At 41.6% G+C, this 23,771-nt stretch overlaps 3 protein-coding genes across 5 annotated transcripts; 2 read left to right on the top strand and 1 right to left on the bottom strand.

The window, feature by feature from the left end:
* Window positions 306–3,594, top strand: LOC8071980 (protein Rf1, mitochondrial). The gene has a single exon (XM_002450979.2). The coding sequence runs from the start codon at window positions 691–693 to the stop codon at window positions 3,130–3,132; it is 2,442 nt and encodes an 813-aa protein (XP_002451024.1). The 5' UTR covers window positions 306–690; the 3' UTR covers window positions 3,133–3,594.
* On the top strand, window positions 5,874–9,285 carry LOC8062676. The gene is made up of 4 exons (XM_002450978.2): window positions 5,874–6,515; window positions 7,494–8,143; window positions 8,324–8,520; window positions 8,655–9,285. The coding sequence occupies exons 1-4, from the start codon at window positions 5,924–5,926 to the stop codon at window positions 9,031–9,033; spliced, it is 1,818 nt and encodes a 605-aa protein (XP_002451023.1). The 5' UTR covers window positions 5,874–5,923; the 3' UTR covers window positions 9,034–9,285.
* On the bottom strand, window positions 9,650–22,133 carry LOC8062675. Of its 3 annotated transcripts, none has more exons than XR_002453659.1 (20): window positions 21,717–22,133; window positions 20,533–20,782; window positions 20,324–20,433; window positions 20,103–20,237; window positions 18,642–18,873; window positions 17,814–18,184; window positions 17,073–17,146; window positions 16,718–16,871; window positions 16,181–16,361; window positions 15,235–15,460; window positions 13,950–14,378; window positions 13,719–13,776; window positions 13,528–13,602; window positions 12,299–12,370; window positions 11,780–11,863; window positions 11,524–11,667; window positions 10,952–11,030; window positions 10,480–10,562; window positions 10,319–10,373; window positions 9,650–10,107 (listed from the first exon to the last, which is right to left on the bottom strand). XR_002453659.1 is itself a non-coding variant. In XM_021461860.1 (20 exons), the coding sequence occupies exons 1-20, from the start codon at window positions 22,033–22,035 to the stop codon at window positions 10,048–10,050; spliced, it is 3,204 nt and encodes a 1,067-aa protein (XP_021317535.1). In that variant the 5' UTR covers window positions 22,036–22,132; the 3' UTR covers window positions 9,650–10,047. The 3 variants fall into 3 exon arrangements, 2 of the variants coding, with proteins under 2 accessions (XP_021317535.1, XP_021317536.1); XM_021461860.1 differs by having other exon boundaries at window positions 13,515–13,602; window positions 21,717–22,132; XM_021461861.1 differs by having other exon boundaries at window positions 9,656–10,107; window positions 13,515–13,602; window positions 21,721–21,848.

The raw sequence follows: 23,771 nt of genomic DNA, 5'->3' as shown, positions 1-23,771 counted from the left end.
GGGTCGGGACTAGTGGTACTAAACTATATAAGTTTCTTTTAGTTAGTGAGTTTGGAACTTTAGCTATTAAAGTGACTAAAGTTTAGCTAGCTAAGGAAACAAAACAAACCCTGAGATAACAATGTAATTTTATACTCACACTAATTTGCACTCTTAAATCCTAGATAGATGTTCTTTTTTCTTACAGATGACAATTTACTTTTTTTTTGAAACGGAGAGGAGTATTTACTATATTTTTTAAAACAAAAAAATGAATAAAAGCTACGTAGAAATTATTAGGCATCCTCGGTGAAGGATCTAACGGCCTAGATCCATCTTCCCTAGCGCCTTCGCAAGCCCACACTCTCCCCGTGACCCCGTTCGCCCTGCCTCGCCTGCGACGCGCCGCCGAGCTCCCGAGCCGTCCACCGCCGGCGCCTCTCATCTACCGCGAGCGCGCAACATCCTCGATCCACGAATCCTCTTCCCACAAATCCACAAAGCGCCAGCTCCATGGTCTCCACTGTACCTGTGGGGGCAACCCATGGTGACGGCGACCGCCGCCGGCGGCGGGCCAGCCGGCGTCACCAAGCATGGTAGACGCTTGCGCGTGTTGACGTCCGGCAGCGACTGATCTAGCGCCGCTGGGAGGCCTCTCAACGGAGGGCGAGACAAGCTGTGGAACCAGGACGCCCCAAATCCCACGCCGCTATGTGGTCATGTGCCCGCATCTCCTCCGCCGTCTTCACCACCGCTGCTTGCTCCTCGCCGTCACCGCGCGCTCCCCACCTCGCCCTTGCCACCGCCACGGCGCGCGTGCGGAAAGGGACGTTCCGCCCTGAGGAGGCACACGACCTGTTCGACGAATTGCTGCATCAAGCCACACCGGTGCCTGGGCGCCAGCTGAATGGGTTCCTCGCCGCGCTCGCGCGGGCACCGGCCTCCGCCGCCTGCAGAGATGGCCCTGCACTGGCCGTCGCACTCTTCAACCGCGTGTCTCGAGCTCACGGCCCACGGGTGCTGTCCCCCACACTCCACACCTATGGCATCCTCATGGACTGCTGCACCCGCGCACACCGCCCGAAGCTAACGCTGGCCTTCTTCGGCCAGGTCCTCAAGACAGGCTTGGGCATCGATACCATCATGATCAGCAACCTTCTCAGGGGCCTTTGTGAAGCAAAGCGGACAGCTGAGGCTTTGGACATCCTTCTCCACAGAATGCCTCACTTGGGCTGTGTGCCTGATGTTTTCTCGTACTGCATAGTTCTGAAGAGCCTCTGCAGCGACAGAAAGAGTGGCCAGGCAGATGAATTACTACGAATGATGGCTGAAGGGGGAGCTGTCTGCTTGCCCAACGCGGTTGCATATAATACAGTAATCGATGGCTTCTTTAAGGAGGGTGATGTTAATAAAGCTTGCGATCTATTTAATGAAATGGTGCAGCGGGGCATTTCACCTGATTTGTCGACTTATAACTGTGTTGTTAATGCACTGTGTAAGGCAAGAGCAATGGACAAGGCAGAGGCTATCCTTCGACAAATGGTTGATAAAGGTGTTCTGCCAGATAACTGGACATATAATAGCTTGATCTATGGATACTCCTCTACGGGCCAGTGGAAGGAGGCAGTCAGGGTATCTAAAAAGATGACAAGTCAGGGTATCCTGCCAGATGTTGTTACTTTGAACTCGTTAATGGCTTCCCTTTGCAAGCATGGAAAAATCAAGGATGCTAGAGATGTTTTTGACTCAATGGCAATGAAGGGCCAAAAAACAGATATTTTCTCCTACAAAATTATGCTCAACGGGTATGCTACTAAAGGATGCCTAGTTGATTTGACAGAACTCTTCAATTTGATGCTATCTGACGGTATTGCACCTGACAGCCATATTTTCAATGTGCTGATCAAGGCATATGCTAAATGTGGAATGCTAGATAGGGCTACGATTATCTTCAATGAAATGAGGGAGCAAGGAGTGGAACCTGATGTGGTAACCTATTCGACAGTGATTGCTGCACTTTGCAGAATTGGTAAGATGGATGATGCTGTGGAAAAGTTTAATCAGATGATTGATCAAGGAGTAGCACCCAGTATATCTACATACCATTTTCTGATTCAAGGTTTTTGTACTCATGGTGATTTACTGAAAGCCAAGGATTTGGTTTTACAAATGATGAATAAAGGTATGCGTCCTGACATTGGTTGCTTCAATTTCATAATAAACAACCTTTGCAAATTGGGAAGGGTAATGGACGCACAAAATATATTTGACTTCACTATAAGTATTGGTCTGCATCCTAATGTTATGGTGTATAATACGCTGATGGATGGGTACTGTCTAGTTGGCAAGATGGAGAACGCATTAAGAGTATTTGATGTTATGGTGTCAGCTGGCATTCAACCAAATGTTGTAGTGTACGGTACACTCGTTAATGGCTATTGTAAAGTTGGAAGGATTGATGAAGGTTTGAGTCTTTTCAGAGAAATTTTGCACAAGGGAATAAAGCCTTCAACTACTTTATACAATATCATACTTCATGGGTTATTTCAGGCTGGGAGAACAGTTCCTGCAAAGGTGAAATTTCATGAAATGACTGAAAGTGGAATCGCAATGGACAGATATACTTACAGCATAGTTCTTGGTGGACTTTTTAAAAACAGTTGCTCTGATGAAGCAATCTTGCTTTTCAAAGAACTACATGCGATGAATGTAAAGATTGATATAACAACTCTCAATATCATGATAGCTGGAATGTTTCAAATCAGGAGAGTTGAAGAAGCTAAGGATTTGTTTGCTTCTATCTCAAGAAGTGGGCTGGTGCCTTCTGTTGTGACTTACAGTATAATGATGACAAATCTTATAAAAGAAGGATTGGTGGAAGAGGCAGACGATATGTTTTCATCCATGGAGAATGCTGGCTGTGAGCAGCCCAACTCTCAGTTGTTGAATCATGTGGTCAGGGAGTTACTAGAGAAACGTGAAATTGTCAGGGCTGGAACTTACCTCTCCAAAATTGATGAGAGGAGTTTCTCACTTGATCATTCAACGACAACGTTGCTGATCGATCTCTTTTCAAGCAAAGGGACTTGTCGGGAACACATAAGATTTCTCCCTGCAAAGTATCATTTTCTTGCAGAGGCCAGCCCGTGCTGATTGTTAGTAAATCTTACAAGGAGGCATGGATCTCCAGAAAAGTCCTTGACTTGCTGTTTGCACTGGGAAGTTAGCTGCAAGTGAAAAGTCAAGTAGATGTGAGAATTTCTCTCTTAGAATTAGCATATTTATCATGGCTGTTACTGTTAGTACAACTGATGTTGCACTTATGAAGAATGACTTCTGAATTCTGACAGGGAATGTATCACTTGTGATCACACAAGCCATGATGTAATGAATATTTTTTGAATCAGTCCACCTGCCACTGGTAGGCTAAATGTGATCTTATGTAAAATAGTTAGTTCACTTAATCTTCATGTTTTCTTGGAAGATTTTTCTCATTTGGACCTGCTTGATATTCAGATGTTCATTTACTTTTGAGAGAATTCAATGTGAGCCACTATAAAAGATCATGATTCCTTGTGAGCCACTGAGAATGTTCAACGGACTTCAGCGCCACTACTTCAATATTTCTTTTGCCCTCCAGGCCACTGCAGTTAGATTATGCTCTAACGGTGTCAAACCGCGGGTGTAAAAAGTCAAAAATACCCTTAGGTGTAAATATGCTATTAATTTTTTTAGCATCTTAATGGCTTCAAATGAAAAAACTCAAAACTAGAAAGTTGTAGATCTCGTCAAGATCTACAATTTTCATATAAAAATTATTTTTAGTTAATTTCACAAATGTTGCAGTTATGAAGAATGAGATTGTGACTGCTGAATTCTGCTGGAGAATGGAGCATGCCTTGGTGAGCTCTCTTGGCGACCTGGCAGAGCTGCTGAGCTTGGCATGTCATGGGGCTTGGGTTCTCTGCTCCATCATGGTGCAGAACAGAGAGCAGTTTTGCCGCAGGCGCCTTCCAGGGGAGGCATCTTTTTAGCCGTCGATGCTGGTTCATCGAGATTTGTGCTCAACAAGTGGGTATTGTGTACATTTATATTTTTATTGTAGAAAACAGTTCATGTACAGGCATATACAGCACATAAAGTTGGTCCCAGGTTCCTCTCTAGCTCTCTCTCCTCGCTTCCCCTATCAACAAGGACGCCAATAAGGAGCGTGCCGACACCGCCCACCGCCCTGCCACTGGACAGATCCACTCCAATTGCATCTGGGAGATTCCAGTACTCATGGCTAGCTCAGATTCGTGTCCCACTCATTTTTTTTAATCGCAGTATTAGTCTTCAGATCCCCACTTCTCCCTAGTCTGGCCATGCACTGGAGCTAGTTTTCAGCTGTGGACAGAAGCTCAATCCTTCCATCAATGGTGGTACACTGGTACTGATCTGAACGTTCGTTATTATTCTGCTACCCTTTCATGGTGATTTTTTTCAACTTTCAAACACGTAATCCACATGTGTGTATGCTTAGTTTCCATCCAAGGAGCACCAATTTGTGTTAGTACTGTAGCAGTTACTGATTTTTTTTTTTTTTTGCTGGAGTATCTTGCAACCATGTCCTTCGTAGATCTGCTCATGCAAGCAAACACTAACGTCTGGACTGTGGGCATTCTTGTAACGCATAGAAATGAGCTCCGTTTCTTGTATCGCATCTTCTGTCTCGTTGAGCATGTTCAACCAAAGTTTGGATATCATTTGATTTGATTAAAAAACTTGTTTAAATATTTGAATGAAAGGAACTAATATTCAGAAAATAGTGTTGAAATATTTTGAAATTTATGAAAATCTAACATGTCTGAACAAGTGGACACACGAAGTTTGGATATTACAAAAGTTATGTTGAAATATTTTAATTTTATTTGGGAAAGTAATAATATATAATAAAATTTGAAAATAAAGGGTACCTCTTTTCACAAAAAGTACAGTGGAGGGCTAGTGTGAACGGAACACCGAAGTTCATCTAATGGCCGAGAGAGGGAGACGGAATAGATGAGTGTATTTCTCAACCGAATACAATTAAGGATATTCTTTTTTGTATAGATGTATTTAGTACACAAATCTCGAGACATTATGATCTTGTCTTCCCGGAAAATTGCCTTCGGTTTACACACTTTGCCGCGCAAAACAGAAGCAGATCTCGGACAGAGGAGCTTCATGTCTCAATCTCTACTTCTGTAATATATGGGTGCTCGTAATGTGTTGATGTAGACAGCTATTATTTAATATATTTTTTTTCATCACAAAAAGAAAAGGTGACACAAAACATGGCACACGAGGACCAAGCGTTTACGTGGGAGGAGTGAGGCATGCAAAGCATGTTGGTGCCAGGCGCTGGCTCGAGTTGCGGATATGATTTTAGTCAATTTTAACCCATATAATATAATAAAAATGAACTAGGACTAGGATGTACAAATACATAATTTAGCACCGGAGCACATATATGCTAATTTTGCTCAGAACAACTAAAAAAACTTAGCTTTGTATTATTCTCTGAAACATACTATATCTAAAATAAAATTAATGGACTAGATGTTTTTTTGTAAAAGAAAAAAGATGGCTGTTTTGTTTTGGACTTTTGGTACAATTGACAAACGCCAACGCAAGAAATCCTCCGGTCACGCTCACGCCAAAGCCCAACCCGTGGCAGCAAATTCGTGGTCCACCATCCATCTAGTAGTGGTCCAAAAGCTCCGTCACCTTTCCGACACGTGGGACGCCGAGACACGCACCACAGTCTCCTCCACTTGCTCAGTGCCACGTCAGCAGAGACTGGGCCCACACCCCCGATCCCTTTTCGGCTTCTCCCCTCCACCACACTCTCCCCTTCTTCTTCTTCTTCCCTCCTCGGCCTCCACACCCACTCCCCGACACCGACCCGTTCGGATAGACGACGATGGCGACCTCCAACGCCGCATCCGTCTCCTCGGCCGCGCCGCGCCTGCTCCTGCTCCGCCGCCGCGGGGGAGCCAGAGCCAGCGCCAGCGCGCAGCACCGCAATGCGCGCTTCCGCACCGTGGCCGCCGCCGCCTCCGTCACCTCGGCGGGAGGCGGGAGCGGCGGGGGGTCGTACCTGGACATGTGGAGGAAGGCGGTGGAGCGGGAGCGGAGGTCGGCGGAGCTCGCGCGCCGGCTTCAGGAGGCGCCCCCCACCAGCCCCGCCGCCGAGGCGGACGCGCCTCCTGCGCCCGGGGCCCCCGTGGAGGACGTGCGGCGGCGGACGGCGCGGTTCGAGGAGATGCTGCGGGTGCCGCCGGAGGAGCGCGACCGCGTGCAGCGCCGCCAGGTCATCGACCGCGCCGCGGCCGCGCTCGCCGCCGCACGCGCCGTGCTCAAGGAGCCGCCTCCCGCGTCCCCGCCCTCGACGCCGCCGCAGGTGGCGGAGACGGCCAAGGTGGGATCGGTGGCCGCGGGCGCCGCTGCTAGGGGATCGGATCGGAGCTCCCGGCCGTCGGCACGGGCACAGCTGTCGTCGCCCTCGGCGGAAGGTATTGGTTTCCACTTGGTGCACGTGAGGTTGTTTAAAGATCACGCGGCACGCCTTTTACTCATCCTCATCCTTTTTACAATACCTTTTAGGCATAATAATAGGCCCATTAACTATTAGGCAGAAATGAGCTCCATTTTCTAATCAGAAAGGTATAAGTGAATAAACACTAAAGAGATCATGAATTGCTTAGGGGGGGCTCTATTGAGCCTTGTGTTGGGTAACAAAATCAAGCCATGAATCCTTAAAAGAAAATTTGGAAATTGGAATGCTCAAATTGATGATTGTCAGGTTTGCCGTATGTGTATGAATGAGTAGAGATTCTTTATTTCAGCTGTCTCTAAGCAAAGCAACTTTTTAGGAGACATGGATACTCTTTATTTTATCATCACTAAATGAGACAATTTTGGCATCAAATAGGATTTTTGTTTGGTGAAATGCTTAATTATTACTTGTCTCATGCTGCTATGGAAGCATGGTTAGAAGTAGTCCCAACTAACCAGATCAGGACAATCCTTGGTAGTCCTCTATATATAGAAATTGAGATCATTCAAGACAATTGTAGTATCGGATATGAATATCTTAGCGCAAGGCTGAGTGCCCGAGTTCTTAATTTTGTCAAACCACCTGGGGCCTACTGTATCAAGCAAATATAACTAGAAGTGCCACTAACTGCTAATTAACCAATACAGCATTTGGTAGTCCTCTATATACTGAAAAGTTGTTGCTCTATCTTCCTACATCCAGTATGAGAGATTATAGTAAACAAATTTCCTAGAATAGCTTTTTTTTTTCATGTACTTAGAAAGAATTTCTAGTTGTAAGTAGCATCACAGTCTACCTGTTTGTTGTACATGAAGGATATTTTTAGTCTTATATGCAGTACATTTAGCCAAAGCATTTTACTTGCCGCAACGGTATCCAGCTCCCTGTAAACTTAATCTTCCACTCTGACATCAGCAATCTGTGATTCATTCAGTGCCAGACTCTGGGGTCTCATCTCCTTCAAAGCAGTCAAGTTCCAAGCTTGGTACTCCAGGTCCAGATTTCTGGTCATGGTTACCTCCAGTACAAGATAGCAGTAAACAAAAGGAAAGCGGTACTGGTTTAAAGCCATCCAAGAAAATGGATGCCTTTTCCAGTCAGCCTGATCTGTTGATGGAAAAGGAACGATCAGCAGATTCTTTATCACTCCCTTTTGAGACAGCTTTCTTCAAAAAGAAGGAAGATCGATCTCTTCCTCCTTTCCAATCGTTTGCTGAGCCTGAGAATGTGGATTCCAAGGCTGATCTGGCTGCTGACAAAAAGGACACGTTCGAAGAACAGTTTTCGAAAAATGCAGCTGAGGTGGCTCGAGCACTTAGTGAAAGCACTGAGAAATCGTCACATGGAATACATCTAGATGGTTCAATGTGGTGGAAGGAAACAGGTGTAGAACAAAGGCCTGATGGTGTAGTTTGCAAGTGGACCGTAATCAGGGGAGTTAGTGCTGATGGCGCTGTTGAATTTGAAGACAAATATTGGGAGGCCTCAGACCGGTTTGATCATAAAGAATTAGGTTCGGAGAAGTCTGGGCGTGATGCTGCAGGCAATGTTTGGCGGGAATACTGGAAGGAGTCAATGTGGCAGGTAAATTTCTGGCTTATTGGGTAGCAATATATTTTCGAGCATTGCTGACTATGACTACCTGCCTTGAGACATCTAGATTCATATTTAGACATGTGACTCTTTCAGTCTGCTTCCTTTGTGGTTACATTTGCTAAGTTAATGTGTCCCCAGAGTAGAAACTCAGTATTGCATTTGTTGCAGGATTACACATGTGGGGTTATGCATATGGAGAAGACTGCAGACAAGTGGGGACAGAACGGTAAAGGGGAGCAGTGGCAAGAGCAATGGTTTGAGCACTATGACTCAACTGGTAAAACTGAAAAATGGGCTGATAAATGGTGCAGCTTGGATCCCAACACACCGCTGGATGTCGGTCATGCCCATGTTTGGCATGAAAGGTAAGAGCTTCCACTACTTTTTATCATGAACTGAATCACTTTGAGGAATGAACATTCTGCTATCAGATCATTATGCTCATATGCAATGAGTCGATGCTCAAATCAAACCCATTCAACTATCCTCTTCACTTTAGGTGGGGCGAGAACTATGATGGCTATGGCGGCAGCACAAAGTACACCGACAAGTGGGCCGAGCGGTCAGAAGGCGATGGATGGTCAAAATGGGGCGACAAGTGGGACGAGCACTTCGACCCAAATGGCCATGGCACCAAGCAGGGGGAGACCTGGTGGGCGGGCAAGTATGGGGACCGGTGGAACCGCACCTGGGGTGAGGGCCACAACGGGTCTGGGTGGGTGCACAAGTATGGGCGCAGCAGCAGCGGCGAGCACTGGGACACGCACGTCCCGCAGGACACGTGGTATGAGCGGTTCCCGCACTTTGGGTTCTACCACTGCTTCGAGAACTCGGCGCAGCTTCGGTCCGTGAAGAGGCAGCCGCCGCCACGGAAATGAAGCCTGAAGTGATCGTGCTATGGTATATAGTAGTAGATGTTCAGAGACGCTTAGGTTGATGGCATAATCGCGATTGTGCAATAACATGGCTGGTTTCAGCATGTGCTGTTGTGATGAAGTGAATCAGAATCCTGATGCCTGAACTGAGTGTTCAGACCGACATGAATAGAGAAATTTATAGAAGTTTTACCGTATATTCTGAAACAATTACCTTTTCTTTTGTCCTAGAAAGATTATGCTGTTTAAGTTTTTTATCCGAAGTCTAATGCAGGCGATTAGTGCTGAGTGTTTCTATGATGTATTTTTTGGTGTCGTTACCTTCCAATTTCTGACTTCTGAAGAGGGCATGCACTGTTGGGAACGTATTTGGCTAGTCATGAAACTGAGATGCTGCCAGAACTTGTATGCTACAGTGCTACTCGAAGGTCTAGTAGCAAGTTGATGGAGCTCTGCTTCAAGCAGCATGGACCATCAAACATCAGAGCTTGGAATACGTTTGGTCAGTCATGAATGGTCCAAATGGTCTAGTAGCAAGTTGATGCAGTTCATTGAACATGGCTGCATCGATTTCATACTATATGAGCAAATTATGGGTGACAAGGCGACACCATGGAGCACATTGTAATAATTCAGTAGGTGAGAACTGAAAAAACATTCATCATTAGCACCTAACTGGTCTTATATGTGCAATCAAGGGCGCTTTTAGTTGGTCCTAGAATCTATCTACGCTGCTGGTCTTCTTCACTATTTTCACCATTACATAGCACCCTCTGTTCCGTACAACCCTGTACCTACGCTGCTGGTTATACATGTATTTTCACATATGCTACCATGTACTATCTATTGTTTCATGTTATATTCACAACATCTTATGACACAGCCAGGTCGGTAATAATTACAAACGATTCACGAATTCCTCTGGCCAGATGCACCAAATGGACGCAGCTTAAACTTGAAAGGACTGAGTTAAAGATTCATAGGTTAGTTAGAACTTAGATCGCTAATCGCCTCTCCTTAGGTTGGCTCCTGGAAGTAAGGATGCTTTAGTGCTTCATCGACACTTAGCCGATCCTCCTGCAATATAGGATAAGTATTTATACCTCGGTGGAATAGGAACACATCAAGAATGAAAAAAGAACTTTAAAAATAAGATTGAGAACCATGTTGGGATGCGACTGTTCTCTTCTTCTGTAGCTACTATTCTCCTCTTTTTAACCACAGGACTTTTGATAGGGTTAAAATGTGAATTACTTAAGGAATTCTATGGAGCAGGATTCAAACTTACAGGATGCCACACAAGTAGCTGACGTGCGAGTCGCAGTGCCCATAAATTAGGAAAGCTGAAAGACATTAGCAATGCCAACGATGAAACTATTAGATATGAAAATGATGATGGTCCAAGTATTCTGGGGCAAAGGAAATGAGGACAAGAAAAGAAACACCAACCCAATCTTAAGAGGATCTCTGATCTTCACTTGATGTGCAAATGATTCTTCAGAGCATTTCCAAGAAGCTAACCCAAATTGACCCTTAAACAAAGTAAAAGAAAGGCATCATCAGTTGTCACATAGCCTTGAAACTTCAGCTATATACTATGGCAGATATGTAATGAGGGTTTCAGGGTTCATCATTCAATGTTAAGGAGCATGAAACAAAATTGCCAAGAAAATACATCCTTTTTGCACAATTACAATGCGGAAACGAATCTACACAACAATGTGCCAATTTATCTTACATTTTTTAGAATACGAGAAACACTGATGGTGCACAAGAAAATACAGCAGCATTAAGAAACAAAACTACACAACAATGTGCCAATTTATCTTACATTTTTTAGAATAAGCGAAACATTGATGGTGCACAAGAAAATACAGCAGAATTATAGTTACAGCAATAAGCACATAATAGAGTTGCTGACCTGTTCTGGGCCACCACTGCCATGATGTTGCGAGGAGATCCCTGGGACTAAAATGCACAATTCCATGTATGATCTCAACCTAACATCAGAACAGGAAATGAAGGATTATTATGGCAGTAATTTTTTTTCTCTAGAAGAATATTCTAATCATTCATACTGCAGACCTATTTGGAACACCTCACTTCCTAATTTCATTTAATATAGCCAATTGACTATGATAGTTAGAGAGGACTCAGGACCAGATAATGCTACATTATGTCAGTATGTCATATCAACAGAGCGAACATCAATGTGTTAGGTTGCCTATATATAACACGAACACCAAAATTTTGAGTTGTTCTGATACGCCTAAAAATGAAGACAGTAACTTTATGATTTTCATCAGTACCAATAATTTGGGATACCCCAGGAACCAAAGGGGAAATATGCACTTCATAATACTTCGTAAAAAGTTCAAAACTGAAATTTCTGTGATGTTTTCAAGTTTGCTAAGAGAACAAGAACTGTAAACTGTATCAGCTTTGCTAATAAATCCAGATTTCTCAGTGAGAGAGATTTAAACATTGTCTCACTTGTATGCAAGCTCCTTTGTTTGTTCACTCCACCCTTTGAGACGCTGATCCATTAAAATACGTGTACGGTCACTTATCTGAAAAACATGGGGAGAACCCACCATCAACTCTAGCATGACAACTCCAACACTCCAGATATCATACCTGTACATAGATAAACAAGAACTTCAGTGAATCATAGTGCAGCTGTATGTCAAACATACTGGCACATACCAGAATTCGTAAAAGTAACAGAAGTGGGGTAAAAGAGACATACTTAAGTCTAGCACTTTTTGATCCTTGAAACCAGTTTGAATTAAGGAGTGCCTCCGGAGGAGTGTACTCAAATGTCTGTTCAGATCTGGAATTGCATTATAATTGGATTAGAATGGATCAAAACAAGTCAAAGTCAAACTTTAAAAACATTTAGACATGCAACCCATGTCTTATGTCACGTTCAAGAACAAGCACATCAGAAAATGTAGCAAGGAGCAGATTCTTCTATACGCTGCCACATGTCAGAAGACAAACTATTAGATAAATACTGTTCAGTTACTTGAGCTGGGCTTGATCCTCATCCATTTCAATTACTTCAGTTAAATGAATAGGACAACAAATTGACTTGGGAAAACCTAAATAATGAACCCTTGGACTTATTAATAAAATCCAGGTAAGATACCCTAAATTACTCCCAATCGTAAATTGCATAATTCTACAACTCAAATAAAATCATCCTAATTTTAGGCTGCAACTAGATACTGAAGGAAAGGGAAGAGAAGGAAAAATGATCACACACCGAGTAGGCCCTGAACCATAAAGATTCTTCAACGTGTAATCATCAATGGCACTGCCAAAGTCAATCAAACGCCTGTGTACAGGAAGTTGTGCTTTATTAATACAAGCAGAATGCAATGCCCTTCTTACATTTTAAGACAGGCAATGGTGACTATTACAAAAACAACATCTCAAATTACAATCACAATTCACAAAAAAAAAGCAAGCACGAGAAGGCACATGCAATCTAATTGCCATAACCTCTATACTTAATGAAATTGAGAAAAATAGTATAGAAAAACATTACTCATAGTTGAATAATTGAGAAACTGAGATATCAAGAAAAATCGAAATCCAAAAATCAAATAAAAAAAATATGTGATTTGCAATTGATCTTATATTTGTGTTGTGGTCTAAATTGATCTAACATGGAGTTATAAATTTCTCAGATAATTTGCTAATGCAATTTGAAATAGCTCAACTGGCAATGATGTGAATTGATAGGGGTATGGCCTGGCCCGAGGACCAGGATAAGGGTGAAGCTGCTCTCATCGATGTAAGGTTTGGTCCTGTCTCCTGACTGTCAGTAGATTTTGATCATGCCTAAACTTGGACTATTCCATGTTTCATTAAGAATAGGTCCCTTTCTACAAAGGGTGGCATGAGCAGTCTGATCAAGGTTAAATGAGGAAAAGGAATCAACTACTACAGTTCCTGCCGCTGTTTCCTCACCTCTCCATGGCTCTAACACCACAAACAGGTAGTCATTGATCACATACCTTGACACTTGACTACTTGAGAATACAATCTTTGCTTTCCTACGAAACCATATCTAACTGAACCGATAACTACCAATTAATTAGGAAGGTAACAAATCATCTTAGGCAACAGGCTCCTTATTTAGAAGGTAACCCCTCCCATAATCCTACTGCTACAGTACACACTCTTGTTCAGCACCTTAAGTTAAGAGGCAGAGCAAGACTGAAATACATATGGGTTCAACTCTTATATGTATTCTGTTAACCTTAGACACTCAATGTAGAGTGTTTCACAAAATTCTGTGGGGGGCAATCGGCTCAGCAGCTGGAGAAGTGCCTCTGCAAATAAAGTCAGCTACCCGATAATACATGACCAATACTTCAACAGCTAACTACCAATAATCATAAAACTCCTATGTAAAATTTAAACTTTGGCAAATTGTAAAAAGGACATGAGTGTAGGAACTTCTTGAATCCTACATGTTCAGATTACTTTGCTTTGCTTCAGGTGGAACCTCTCTTAGACACTTTCCAGTCTCCATGTCCTCAAAGCAAATGATCATGTTCTCTTCCATGGCATAAAATAAGCAATGTTAACATGACTAGTTAATAGAAATTTTCTGAAGAAAAGGATTTAAGAAGTACAGAAAACAAAGAAAGAATAGGCAACAATATCATTTCTACCAGGTTTGATATCCCGGTGAGTGATATTACGATCATGACAAGCCTTCAGTCCCATCAACTAGGAAATGGAAAAAAAAAGTTAATGTACTAAACCACCAATAAGAAGCAATTTGCAGAACAAGTGTTGCTTTTCTTATTTTTAGACTGTTGATGACAGCTTACATCTAGAAGAAACTAAAATGCCTCCATAGCATTCGGTTCACAGGAGAACCAGAGTCAGCATAAACATACCAGCTGCCATAAGAGGTTTTGCATTTGCTTTTGCCCAGCTTTTGTTGTCCTTAACCAATGCCACCACTTTGATGGGTGCAGAACTTGGATATGTCTGACCCTCTCATTATTGTTGCCAGTGACTAACTTCGTTTCTTCAGCAGTATATATCAGTTTTGATAATGAGCGGCCTTCATTGTGATACACCAGCCAAATTTCCCTTGATTCTGATTCAAAAGATTCTATAAACCTAGCCACATGTTTGAGTGGTTCCCCAGTAGCTGACAAGTTCCTTTCTAAACGGATATCAGGATTGTATTGCATGTCCAATGAGATAGTTGATGATTCCGTCCTCGACAAACCTTCAAGAGTTCTGGAAGCGTTTGAAAATAATTCCCCAAAGTATTTCTCCCGCAATCCACTCAAGTAAGCTGCATTTCCCCTCTCCACCTGCAGTTTTCAATCAAGTCTGAGGCTCTTCTAGCATCAGTATTGTTTTAGGGAAATCCAAATTTCTTTTATATATTTGCTTTTTTTAGCAAATGTTTGCTTTGTGAAAAATAAAACAGTTCAAAATATAACAGATGTTCCAGTATAAAACAATCCAATGAGTCAAATGAATTGGAATCCAAAACAATTTCATTTACTGCACACCTAACCTGACTAAGAATAAATCAGCTGGACACAGTAGTAGAATCACAAATAACCTGAATTGTAATAAATCCTAAGAATATTAGGATAAAAAAAATACACAAACACCTAAAACCTTATGCTTGGACAGTAATAATTATATGTTTTCTTCAGCATTTCCAAGAATCTAAAAGAATAGCTAAAATAAAATAATAAATTGACGGGCCAATTTCTGGACTGAACCACACCATTGAGTACCCTTTTCGGCAGAACAGGTATACTTACCTCACATGTGTTTTTTTTTTGTTAATTATTTTTACTGGTCAAGTGGCAACTCTTTCCTGAGTGGAGAAATAAGGCCTAGAGCTTATATGTCATCACCACAAGCATATTTGAAAAGTTTCTGTAGGTTGTGCTAATTTTAAAGTTTTATTAAGGGCCAGACCGAAGGTAATAAGCAAGTGCAGCTTGCCCTAGAACTGGTGAATGCTCCTACTTACTGCATGCAAGAGGAGGCTCTGAACTGCTAGATGTGGGGGTATTTTTCAAGTTTATTACTGCTTAATGCACAAGAGTTAAGTTCTCTTCTTTAAACATATGTACTCTAATGCAGATGTGGGGTTTATGTAGGATGGCAAAAAGTGATAAAGACAGGTATTCGACTGATTTCATTTACCATTATGCGCTTCAGTATGAATAAATCACCATCTACTGTGCCTGAAACATGATCTTCATCAGATGACATTGTGTCTGAACTTGTGCAATTATACATCTCTGATTTAGATACAGTAGTAAAGTGTGGAGGCTCTTTATGAACATCTGTATGTTCAGAGCAATTCCAGTGAAATGCCAACCAGACTTCACCATATGACCCACGATCAAATCTTCTCTTAAGCTTGTACCTGGACATGGTTAAAAACAAAATCTCCTTTTAGTGGATAAAAGACTTGAACTATTATTATGACACTGCATTATGCCGAGCAATGTAGTTGAATAATGTAATGCATATGCACTATCAAACACATAGAACGTCAAGCACGTTCCAGGTAAGTGGCTACAAAGGACCAAATCATTATTCCACAGCTTATAGCAACTATATGCCTAGATCCTATCCTTACAACTCATCAGGCCAATAAAGCTCACAAGAACCCTTGCAATAACTCTTCCACTTCACTCAAGGATAGTCATCATTTCATAAATGTTAGAATGTTACACTGAGACAATAATAAACTTTCAGCCTTGCAGTTTACCCCCTAAACATGCTCCTCCATCTGGATATGTAGCTAATGTTTTGCCTATCATCTGACAAGAAACTATTGCTATGTTTAGAGAAAGAAGATTGCAACTTCAGAAATGTCAAAATGGCTCAAGGTTGCTTGACATGGAACCAAGTTTTACATGCATTTAACATCAATTTAAGCAAGTGAAAAAAAAAATCCAATGAATAGAAAGCAACTAAAATGATCTAAACTTCAACATACATAGGTGTTATCCAGGTATGCTAAGTACACATCAGGATAAAAGAAGGTACAAAAGGCTATCAAATTGAAAATATAGCAACTACCCAGGAAGTTTCACTCAAAATATGTATTCAGAATGTTCCTTGAGAAATGGAAAGGTACCTGAAATCTATCGTGTTGCCAAAGGAGCGCGAACCATTTGATTTGCTTCCATTATGCGGAAGGGAGTCAAGTAGACCAAAATAATTTGCAAAAGCTTCAGGACCATTGCACTGTCCCATTTCGCCATCTTGATGACCAAGGTACAGGCAAAAGTGTCTGTCCTTGTATTTTTCAAGATTACCTGTACACAAATGTAGAAGAGAACAACCAAAGTCATGAAGATAAAGACACTATCAAAACAAGTCAAGCATCACATCAGAATTCCACAGCCCTCTCATGCACCAAATTCAGCAACTGTTTCTAAAAGGTGCCCAGCGGTGCTGGACGCCCCCCCTAATATAGGTAAGTATATAATATAATATGGTTAGTCTTCAAAGACGGTTATTCTAACAGTTAAGATTGGATGATAAGACACTCAGATAGGAAGGTTACAGATTCCAACACGATAACACCTCTCCCCCCTTCACAACCACACAAAAGGAAGGGATTTATTGCTGAAAAGAACCACCCATTAGTATCTAAAAACAGACAACTAACCATCAGAATATAAGGCAGTTTCAGCTGGCATGTGATTGAAGTCATGGACTTCGTCACGCTGGTATGCTTCCGGTACCCTAAATATGTAGTCCATATCCTCATCCAGACTCTCGGATAAGTAGAAACAACCAAGCTTCTTAGATTTTGCTTCAACCTAATTTCAGAGTAAGCAAAGGAACTCAAATAGCATCATCAAACACGTCACAAAAACATAAACTGAACAAGAAATTATATACTAAATGAAACAGATAATAACAACAAAGATGAACTCACATGACATAAAATTGTATAATGCATTTGTATCGATTGGCAAATCTAACTCCCAAGACAAAAAGTAGCTATATTCCTCACTTACCAAGAACCTCTGGAACTTAATTGATGAACGCTTGAAATATTCCATGTCAATGACAGCTGAACTAGTGCCATCATCTGCTAGCCATATGAAAATGCACGTAAGTAAAACCAAGTATAAGGAGTTCAGAGGTGTGTGTGTGGCTTGTGTTGTGTTGTATGGGTTCCTGTCTCATATTATTATCTTCTTAATATAATGATGTGCAGCTCTCCTGCGTTTTCGAGAAAACAAAAAGGAGTTCATGAACTGAATAACTCCTTGCCAATAACAGATGAACAGATTCCATCATCTAGCCACAAAATAAAATAAAATGTGTGTAAATAAAGGACAAAAAACTTCAGAGAGCTTGACCTCAATTTAAGGTGTACGATATATAGTGACATAGTCGAACGGATAGACTAAGAAGTAAGGATTTACAGATATGGAAAGAAAATAGAAAAAATAGAGCAGCATGGTAGCAACAGAAGAGCAAAGAGGATATAATTCTCTCCTGTGAGGATTTGACATTCCTATAATGATTGTTCCTATTGTTAACAACAGGGAATTGAGCCAACTGACTACAATGTAAACTTTGGATATCAGAAAAAAGCAATGCACAATTTTAGCAAATTGTTAGGGTCGTTTGCAACTAGTAAAAACCAAATTATAAACAAATTCAATTATTACATAATATGGAAACATGCAAAGTTATGGAGTAGTTACAAATACAATTAACAAAATACAGTCAATGATCAGTGATACTACCAGGCTCCAGTCGATATGGAATATTCAACACTGGAGAAATAGATGTCTTGAGATCTTCTTCAAACTGGGACCAATCTTTTAATGTAGTACCAGTGCTACCAGGTGATCCCAATGGAACAATCACAGCAGCTACATTGTCTGTCGTGCCTTTCTGTAAAGCAACATGAACCACATAATCTGCCAAATTATGTTGTGTGATAGCAGAGGATCCAAAATTGTGTTGAACACGAAATTTTGCATGCAGCATCAGGTCACAAACATCTTGCATAGTCATTTTCTCAAAGATCCCATCAGATGACGCAATAAGAAAACTGTCATTTTCTGACAGAATCTGCCACCCTGTCAATTCAGGTGTTGATATTACACCATACCTGCAAGAACAATTAGAAGGATCACTTCAGCCCATCCATGCAACTCTACTGAATGGAGAAATAGCATATTATATCAACATTTTAAGGAACTCCATCTTAGCATGGGACTAGCACACTGCCTTAGGGGCGACTTATATCTGTTTTCGATGAATACCACACTATATAATGGCTAACATGCAGATGCTCCTCTCACTAGCTAGGTATTTAAATATGTTCCATTTTGGCTGTCTTCGAATTTAGAACTTTAGCTATTGCAGTCTTAATATCTATTCCATTCCCCATGCAAGTTATTACTGAACAGTTTCATTTTAGTACTCTTGAGGAAGGATGGCTGCTTTAGCACCATCTTTATTATATACAGATTTTTCAACAAGCAAACTGTAATACATGAAACAAAACTGGGGTAGCAGCCAACTGAGACAGAGATGGAGAGAAGCTCAATAGATTGCATGTTAACCTTTTGTAAGGAATGTCACCAATAGCTCTAGATAGCGCTAGCTCTCCATTAACACGGTATACACCAGCCCACTCAAGAACATAACCACCAGCAGCCTCCACACGGCTTCTCTCGTCTTCTCTATCAGGATGATGATCCTTGGTCAACTCCCTTGCATGATACAATGGCCCATCATAATTTGCCAAAGCAAATTCCTCATGACTGATTGAGTTTCTCTTTCTTCTCCGTTTCCCTGATGCAATGCAAGCCTTAATAATATTATTCACCCAAAGTGCTAGAACACAGGTTATAAGGAAAATGAAATATGAAAAGTAAAATGCATAACTTGTATGTGATCATAAATAATATGGCTTGGGACCATTTCTCATTCCCTAAAACTAAAATTAATGAAAAAAATATTGCGCACACTGCTATATCCAATTCATGCATAAGCCAGTATTGGTTCTGGGTGATTGGTGATTGCAACCTAATCCCTCTATTTGAAATTACCAGGAACAATTTGTTTGCTTCATTAGGACAAGACCTTGATCGACAATCTCTATCAATGTCATTTGATACCAAATCATAATTGTAAGTATTTTTTCAGCATGAATATAATTACATCAGCTTTGTATTACAAAAATCATATATTAACAAAGATATTGTTGGCCAAAGTCTTGTCCTAGTGAAAGAAAATGAGCCTTGTAATTTCAAACAGAGGGAGTACAAATTAGTACCCATCAACCAAGCTGAAATCATTCCACCGTAAAGCATCTAAGAGAATATTGCATATAAATAAGGTCATACTAACAAAAAAAATGCAGACGACATCACAGTGCCCAGAAATAGCCTACACAATGACTTGGATATGCACAGTTACCAGAATGAAGTAAATAATGGTCTGATTTGTCTTTGATGGCTTATGATGGTTGACTTTACATCAAAGCTCTTATGCACCTTTTTCCCGTGTTGCTAAAGTACAGTGGCATCATGAACACGGATGTCAAATCCTAAATATGGGCAATCTTTTCTCACAACAGATGGACCTGAATTTCATTACCTAAGAAATGATTACAGAGTACTTATTTACCAATCTCATACCATCTTACCACCTACTAACCATGAGAAGCTAACCAGACCACAACACAAAGGGCTCTCAGCTAAACAGAGGCAATCTGGACCCAACCTATGATAATCATATCTTATGTGATTATGATGTAAATCGGTACCACTAAAACATGGACCTAAGCCTCTAAGGATGTCAAACCACAGAAAGAATGGGCTGCTATTTACAATGCAGGTAAGAACCAACAGTACCCTGTTAACCTATATATTGTTGAAAGGAATATGGCATCAAGAGATGAAGGGGAAGAGAGGGAAGGAATAACATCCACAAAAAAAGGAACCATCTAGTAGAGGTGAATCAATATTCAACTGGGCTGGTACATCAGAAATTTAAAAAACTGAAGAATGAAACTTAACTATTCCGATGGTGCGAATCATATCCTTGTGAGCACAGAAAAGCTTTTGAATCTCCAACATTGGCAGCTATAATTTGTCCATCAGCTATCAAGACCACAGTCGCTGTCGAACCAGACTCAAAATTGTTCTGTAAAGCTTCCTGCATTGTACACGAAGAAGAATCCTTTTCTGACATATGAAGCTATGTTACAAAATTTAACTATACAGATGAAACATGAGACCTTCCTTGGAGAATGTTAAATCGATGTCATGAACAGCCCTCATTAGTGATTCCTTCAGAATTTCCATGTGGAATGACCGGTCTAGAATAGCTGGCGATGTCCAACATGACCTGCAATTTTTCAACAGTGAGAAAGTTTGGTTACACTGAATCATTTGAACAATTATGCTACGTACGCACGAAAAATGGCATATGAAAAGGAGGACATACCTCTCTCCATGGTTGGATTGGTCATCCTTATACAGATTAAATAGATCATTAAGAATAGTAATTTCCCTATATGTCAGTTTCCCAGTAGATTTTCTGAACAGCATAGAGTATATGCCATCGAGAAGAAAATAAACATGGAGCAGGAAGTAATCCAGAAAAAGCTTAGAAGCCATCTCACTAGCCTCAGCTCCATTATGACCATCAAATATTGCCACCACTCCCACATCAACTTCCTTAATCCTCATCTGCTCTGTAATATGTTAGTGAGTTAGCTAAGATAAGTTATAGACAAATTAAAAACAAATAGAGTGCATGGAGCCAAGCATTGAACCAGAGTAACTAAAATGCTTTTGAGAAATAACATTCTATTGAACTATCAATTGAGCGTGAAATAGCCATATGTAGCATGGCCAGGGCTTGAGGTGTGCCTCACCTAGCTGCCCTTGTGGCAATTGGAGGCTAGTCCTTGGAGGCTGGTGTCTCTAGGTTGGGGTAATGTGTTTTTTGTTTCCAGGAGGGGGGGGGGGGGGGGGGGGGTACAGTTTCTAAACTCATTTCTTTCATCTTAATATAATGTCTTATGTAGCTCTCTTGTGTATTCAAGTAAAAAAACAACAAGCAACCATATGTCATCCAAGGGATGACTGCATGAGGCACATTGCACAACCAGAACTCCAGAAGTATGTAACCTATGTGGTAGACTGGTAGGCACAAGATGTTTTAATAAATTCAGAATGATGAAATAAAAATCTATGGTGCATTGCTCTACAATACCTCCAACAAATTCAGTGTTACAATTTGACACCCAGCTACCGTGTGTGTCTTTGAACAGTAAACCTCCAGAACGCTTTTAGTGTTACTATCTGGAAATCAGCATCCAATTTGGACTTCAGTGCTTTCCATCTTATCAACCCCTTCGAATAAGATGCCAAGCAACATAAGGCAAATACAAGCATACTGAACTACAGCCTAAACTAGAGTTCTAGAAGATCATTTCGGCCTACATCTCTAGCTTGGTGCCAATGGCAAATAACTATGTGGTGCCGCAATATTAGGCTAAAGCAACAACCCAGAAATTCCAATGCAATTCAGTTCACAGAATCCCCTCCAAGTCACTGGCTGATTTGAGCACTACAAACTGAAGCATCCAGTTCACGTTTGTGAAGTTGGGAGTAATAAAGTACCTACGAAGGGGATGCGGATGCCGAGGGCACAGACGGCGCGGTCCTCCTGGGACCGGCGGCGGCCGCGGTCGGCCGCCACGTGGCACCCCATCGGGGAGCTCTTGCCCCCGCCATCCCCCTGGCCGTCGTGCGGGGGGAGGGTCCAGCGCGGGCAGTGCGCGGACTGGAACACCGCGGGGGCGCCGCCCTCCCGGTACACGGCGAGGCACGTCGCCGACTCGGCCGCGCACCGCGGGAGCCGCGCGGGGAGCGCGTCGAGGATGAGGAGGAGGATAGGTAGGATGAGGAGGCCGCGGCGGCCGGAGACGGGCAAGGGCATCGGCGACGGCGAGTCGCCGACGGAGGAGAAATGGTGGGGCCGAGCCCAGACCGGTGTTTTGCTTCGATTTTTTTTTTTGGAGGTAGGTAGGAATGTGACTTCTAGGCGATATGTGTGTATGCAGCTCAAATATTTCTCGTCTGTGAGCCTTAAAAAATTCATCTCATAAATTAAATGCAAACTGTATAATTAGTTATCTTTTTTCTTATATTACTATACATGTGTCGCAAGATTCCATGTGATGGAGAATCTAAAACATTTTGTAAAATATTTGAGAGAAATAAACAAAATCTATGTGTCCAAACATTTGTGATGGAGAATCTAAAACATTTTGTAAAATATTTGAGAGAAATAAACAAAATCTATGTGTCCAAACATTCAATGTGAAGAGAAGGGATGATTGGTTGAAAGCCTCCCTGTGATCGAACTGGTCCTTGGACAACAACAGACTACTCTGATTATTAATCTCAAAGAAACTAATCTGATTATTATTCTTCTGCATGAAATGGAGCCATAGCCATTGGCCACTAGCCAGAGAAGCAATTTCTCTTTTGGAGCCATTTAGTAGAAGAGTTACGAAATGAAATCACAAATTAATAAAAAAAATAAAATAGAGCAAAAACAAGGTCCAATTGAGATTTGAGTTCAGATTAAAGCATCTCCAGCAACACCCTCTATTTGACCCTCTAGTTCCACTTTTTAGATAGTGAAGACCAAAACACCAACTTCAACAGACTTCCTACTTGTAACATATTAAAAGTCCACGTTACAAAAAATTCACTCGTATTAAAAGTTTTCTTCAAAATATATTTCGAAAATTATAAATCATCTAAGCTCTATATTATCTCCCTCTAACTCTTGTTCATACTATGGGGGTGTTTGGAACTGCTCCACAAACTCCACCATGGAGCAGCTCCACAAAAAACTGGAGTTTGTGGAGTACCCCTTTAGGTGCTCTCACAACTTCACCCTTTTTTCTCAAACTCGGTGCGTGGAGCTGGAATCATTTGGCTAAAAAACGTGGAGTGGAGCTGAAAAACGTAGAGCAGAGCAGTCCCAAACACCCCCTATATATACATATATATTCTAGTTGTCTCTCTTCAAATATATATCCTGCACATCGTGACATTGCCATCATCTTCTGTTCTCCATCATTCTTTCTCGCTAGTTCGCTTCGTTTGATACCCGACAAAAAACACTCTATGGTTTTGCTTCTGTTCTCCATCGTTTGGCCATACACGAGAGAGTGGTCGAGTGCCACTAGTACAGCAGCTCACTATAGTGGCGGTTCCAGAGGGGTTTACACTGGCGGTATTGGAAGCCCTACACTTCAACCGGAGCGAACTTCACACTCGAACTTGGATATAGCAAATAGATCAAATAGGCTCAGAGAGATACGGGGCATAATCAAAGAAAAAGAACCGTTGGAGTGGCAATACAGCTAGATAGATAGAAGGTCTGATTCTAAACTCAGTCTGATCTGTCACACCCAGCCATAAACAACCATTCCTGATTCCCAAGATGAAGTGGAAAGAAAGAGGATGCATTCAGGATCTCATACTTCGAGAGCTCAACAGCTGTTAGGAACGTCGAGGGCTTTGATTCTTTTATTTCCTACCCAACATAGGCAACACTAGACTGATCAGACTCAAAAGACTACGCCTTGTCTTTTTGTCCTAAACTCAGCCGACTCTCCATATTAAACTGTTTATGCCCTCCATAGTCAAAACCACTCA

Source organism: Sorghum bicolor, chromosome 5 (assembly GCF_000003195.3).
Source record: "Sorghum bicolor cultivar BTx623 chromosome 5, Sorghum_bicolor_NCBIv3, whole genome shotgun sequence".
Lineage (NCBI taxonomy): Eukaryota > Viridiplantae > Streptophyta > Magnoliopsida > Poales > Poaceae > Sorghum > Sorghum bicolor.
Note: the sequence above shows the minus strand (reverse complement) of the source record. Positions and strands in the feature narration are given on the sequence as shown.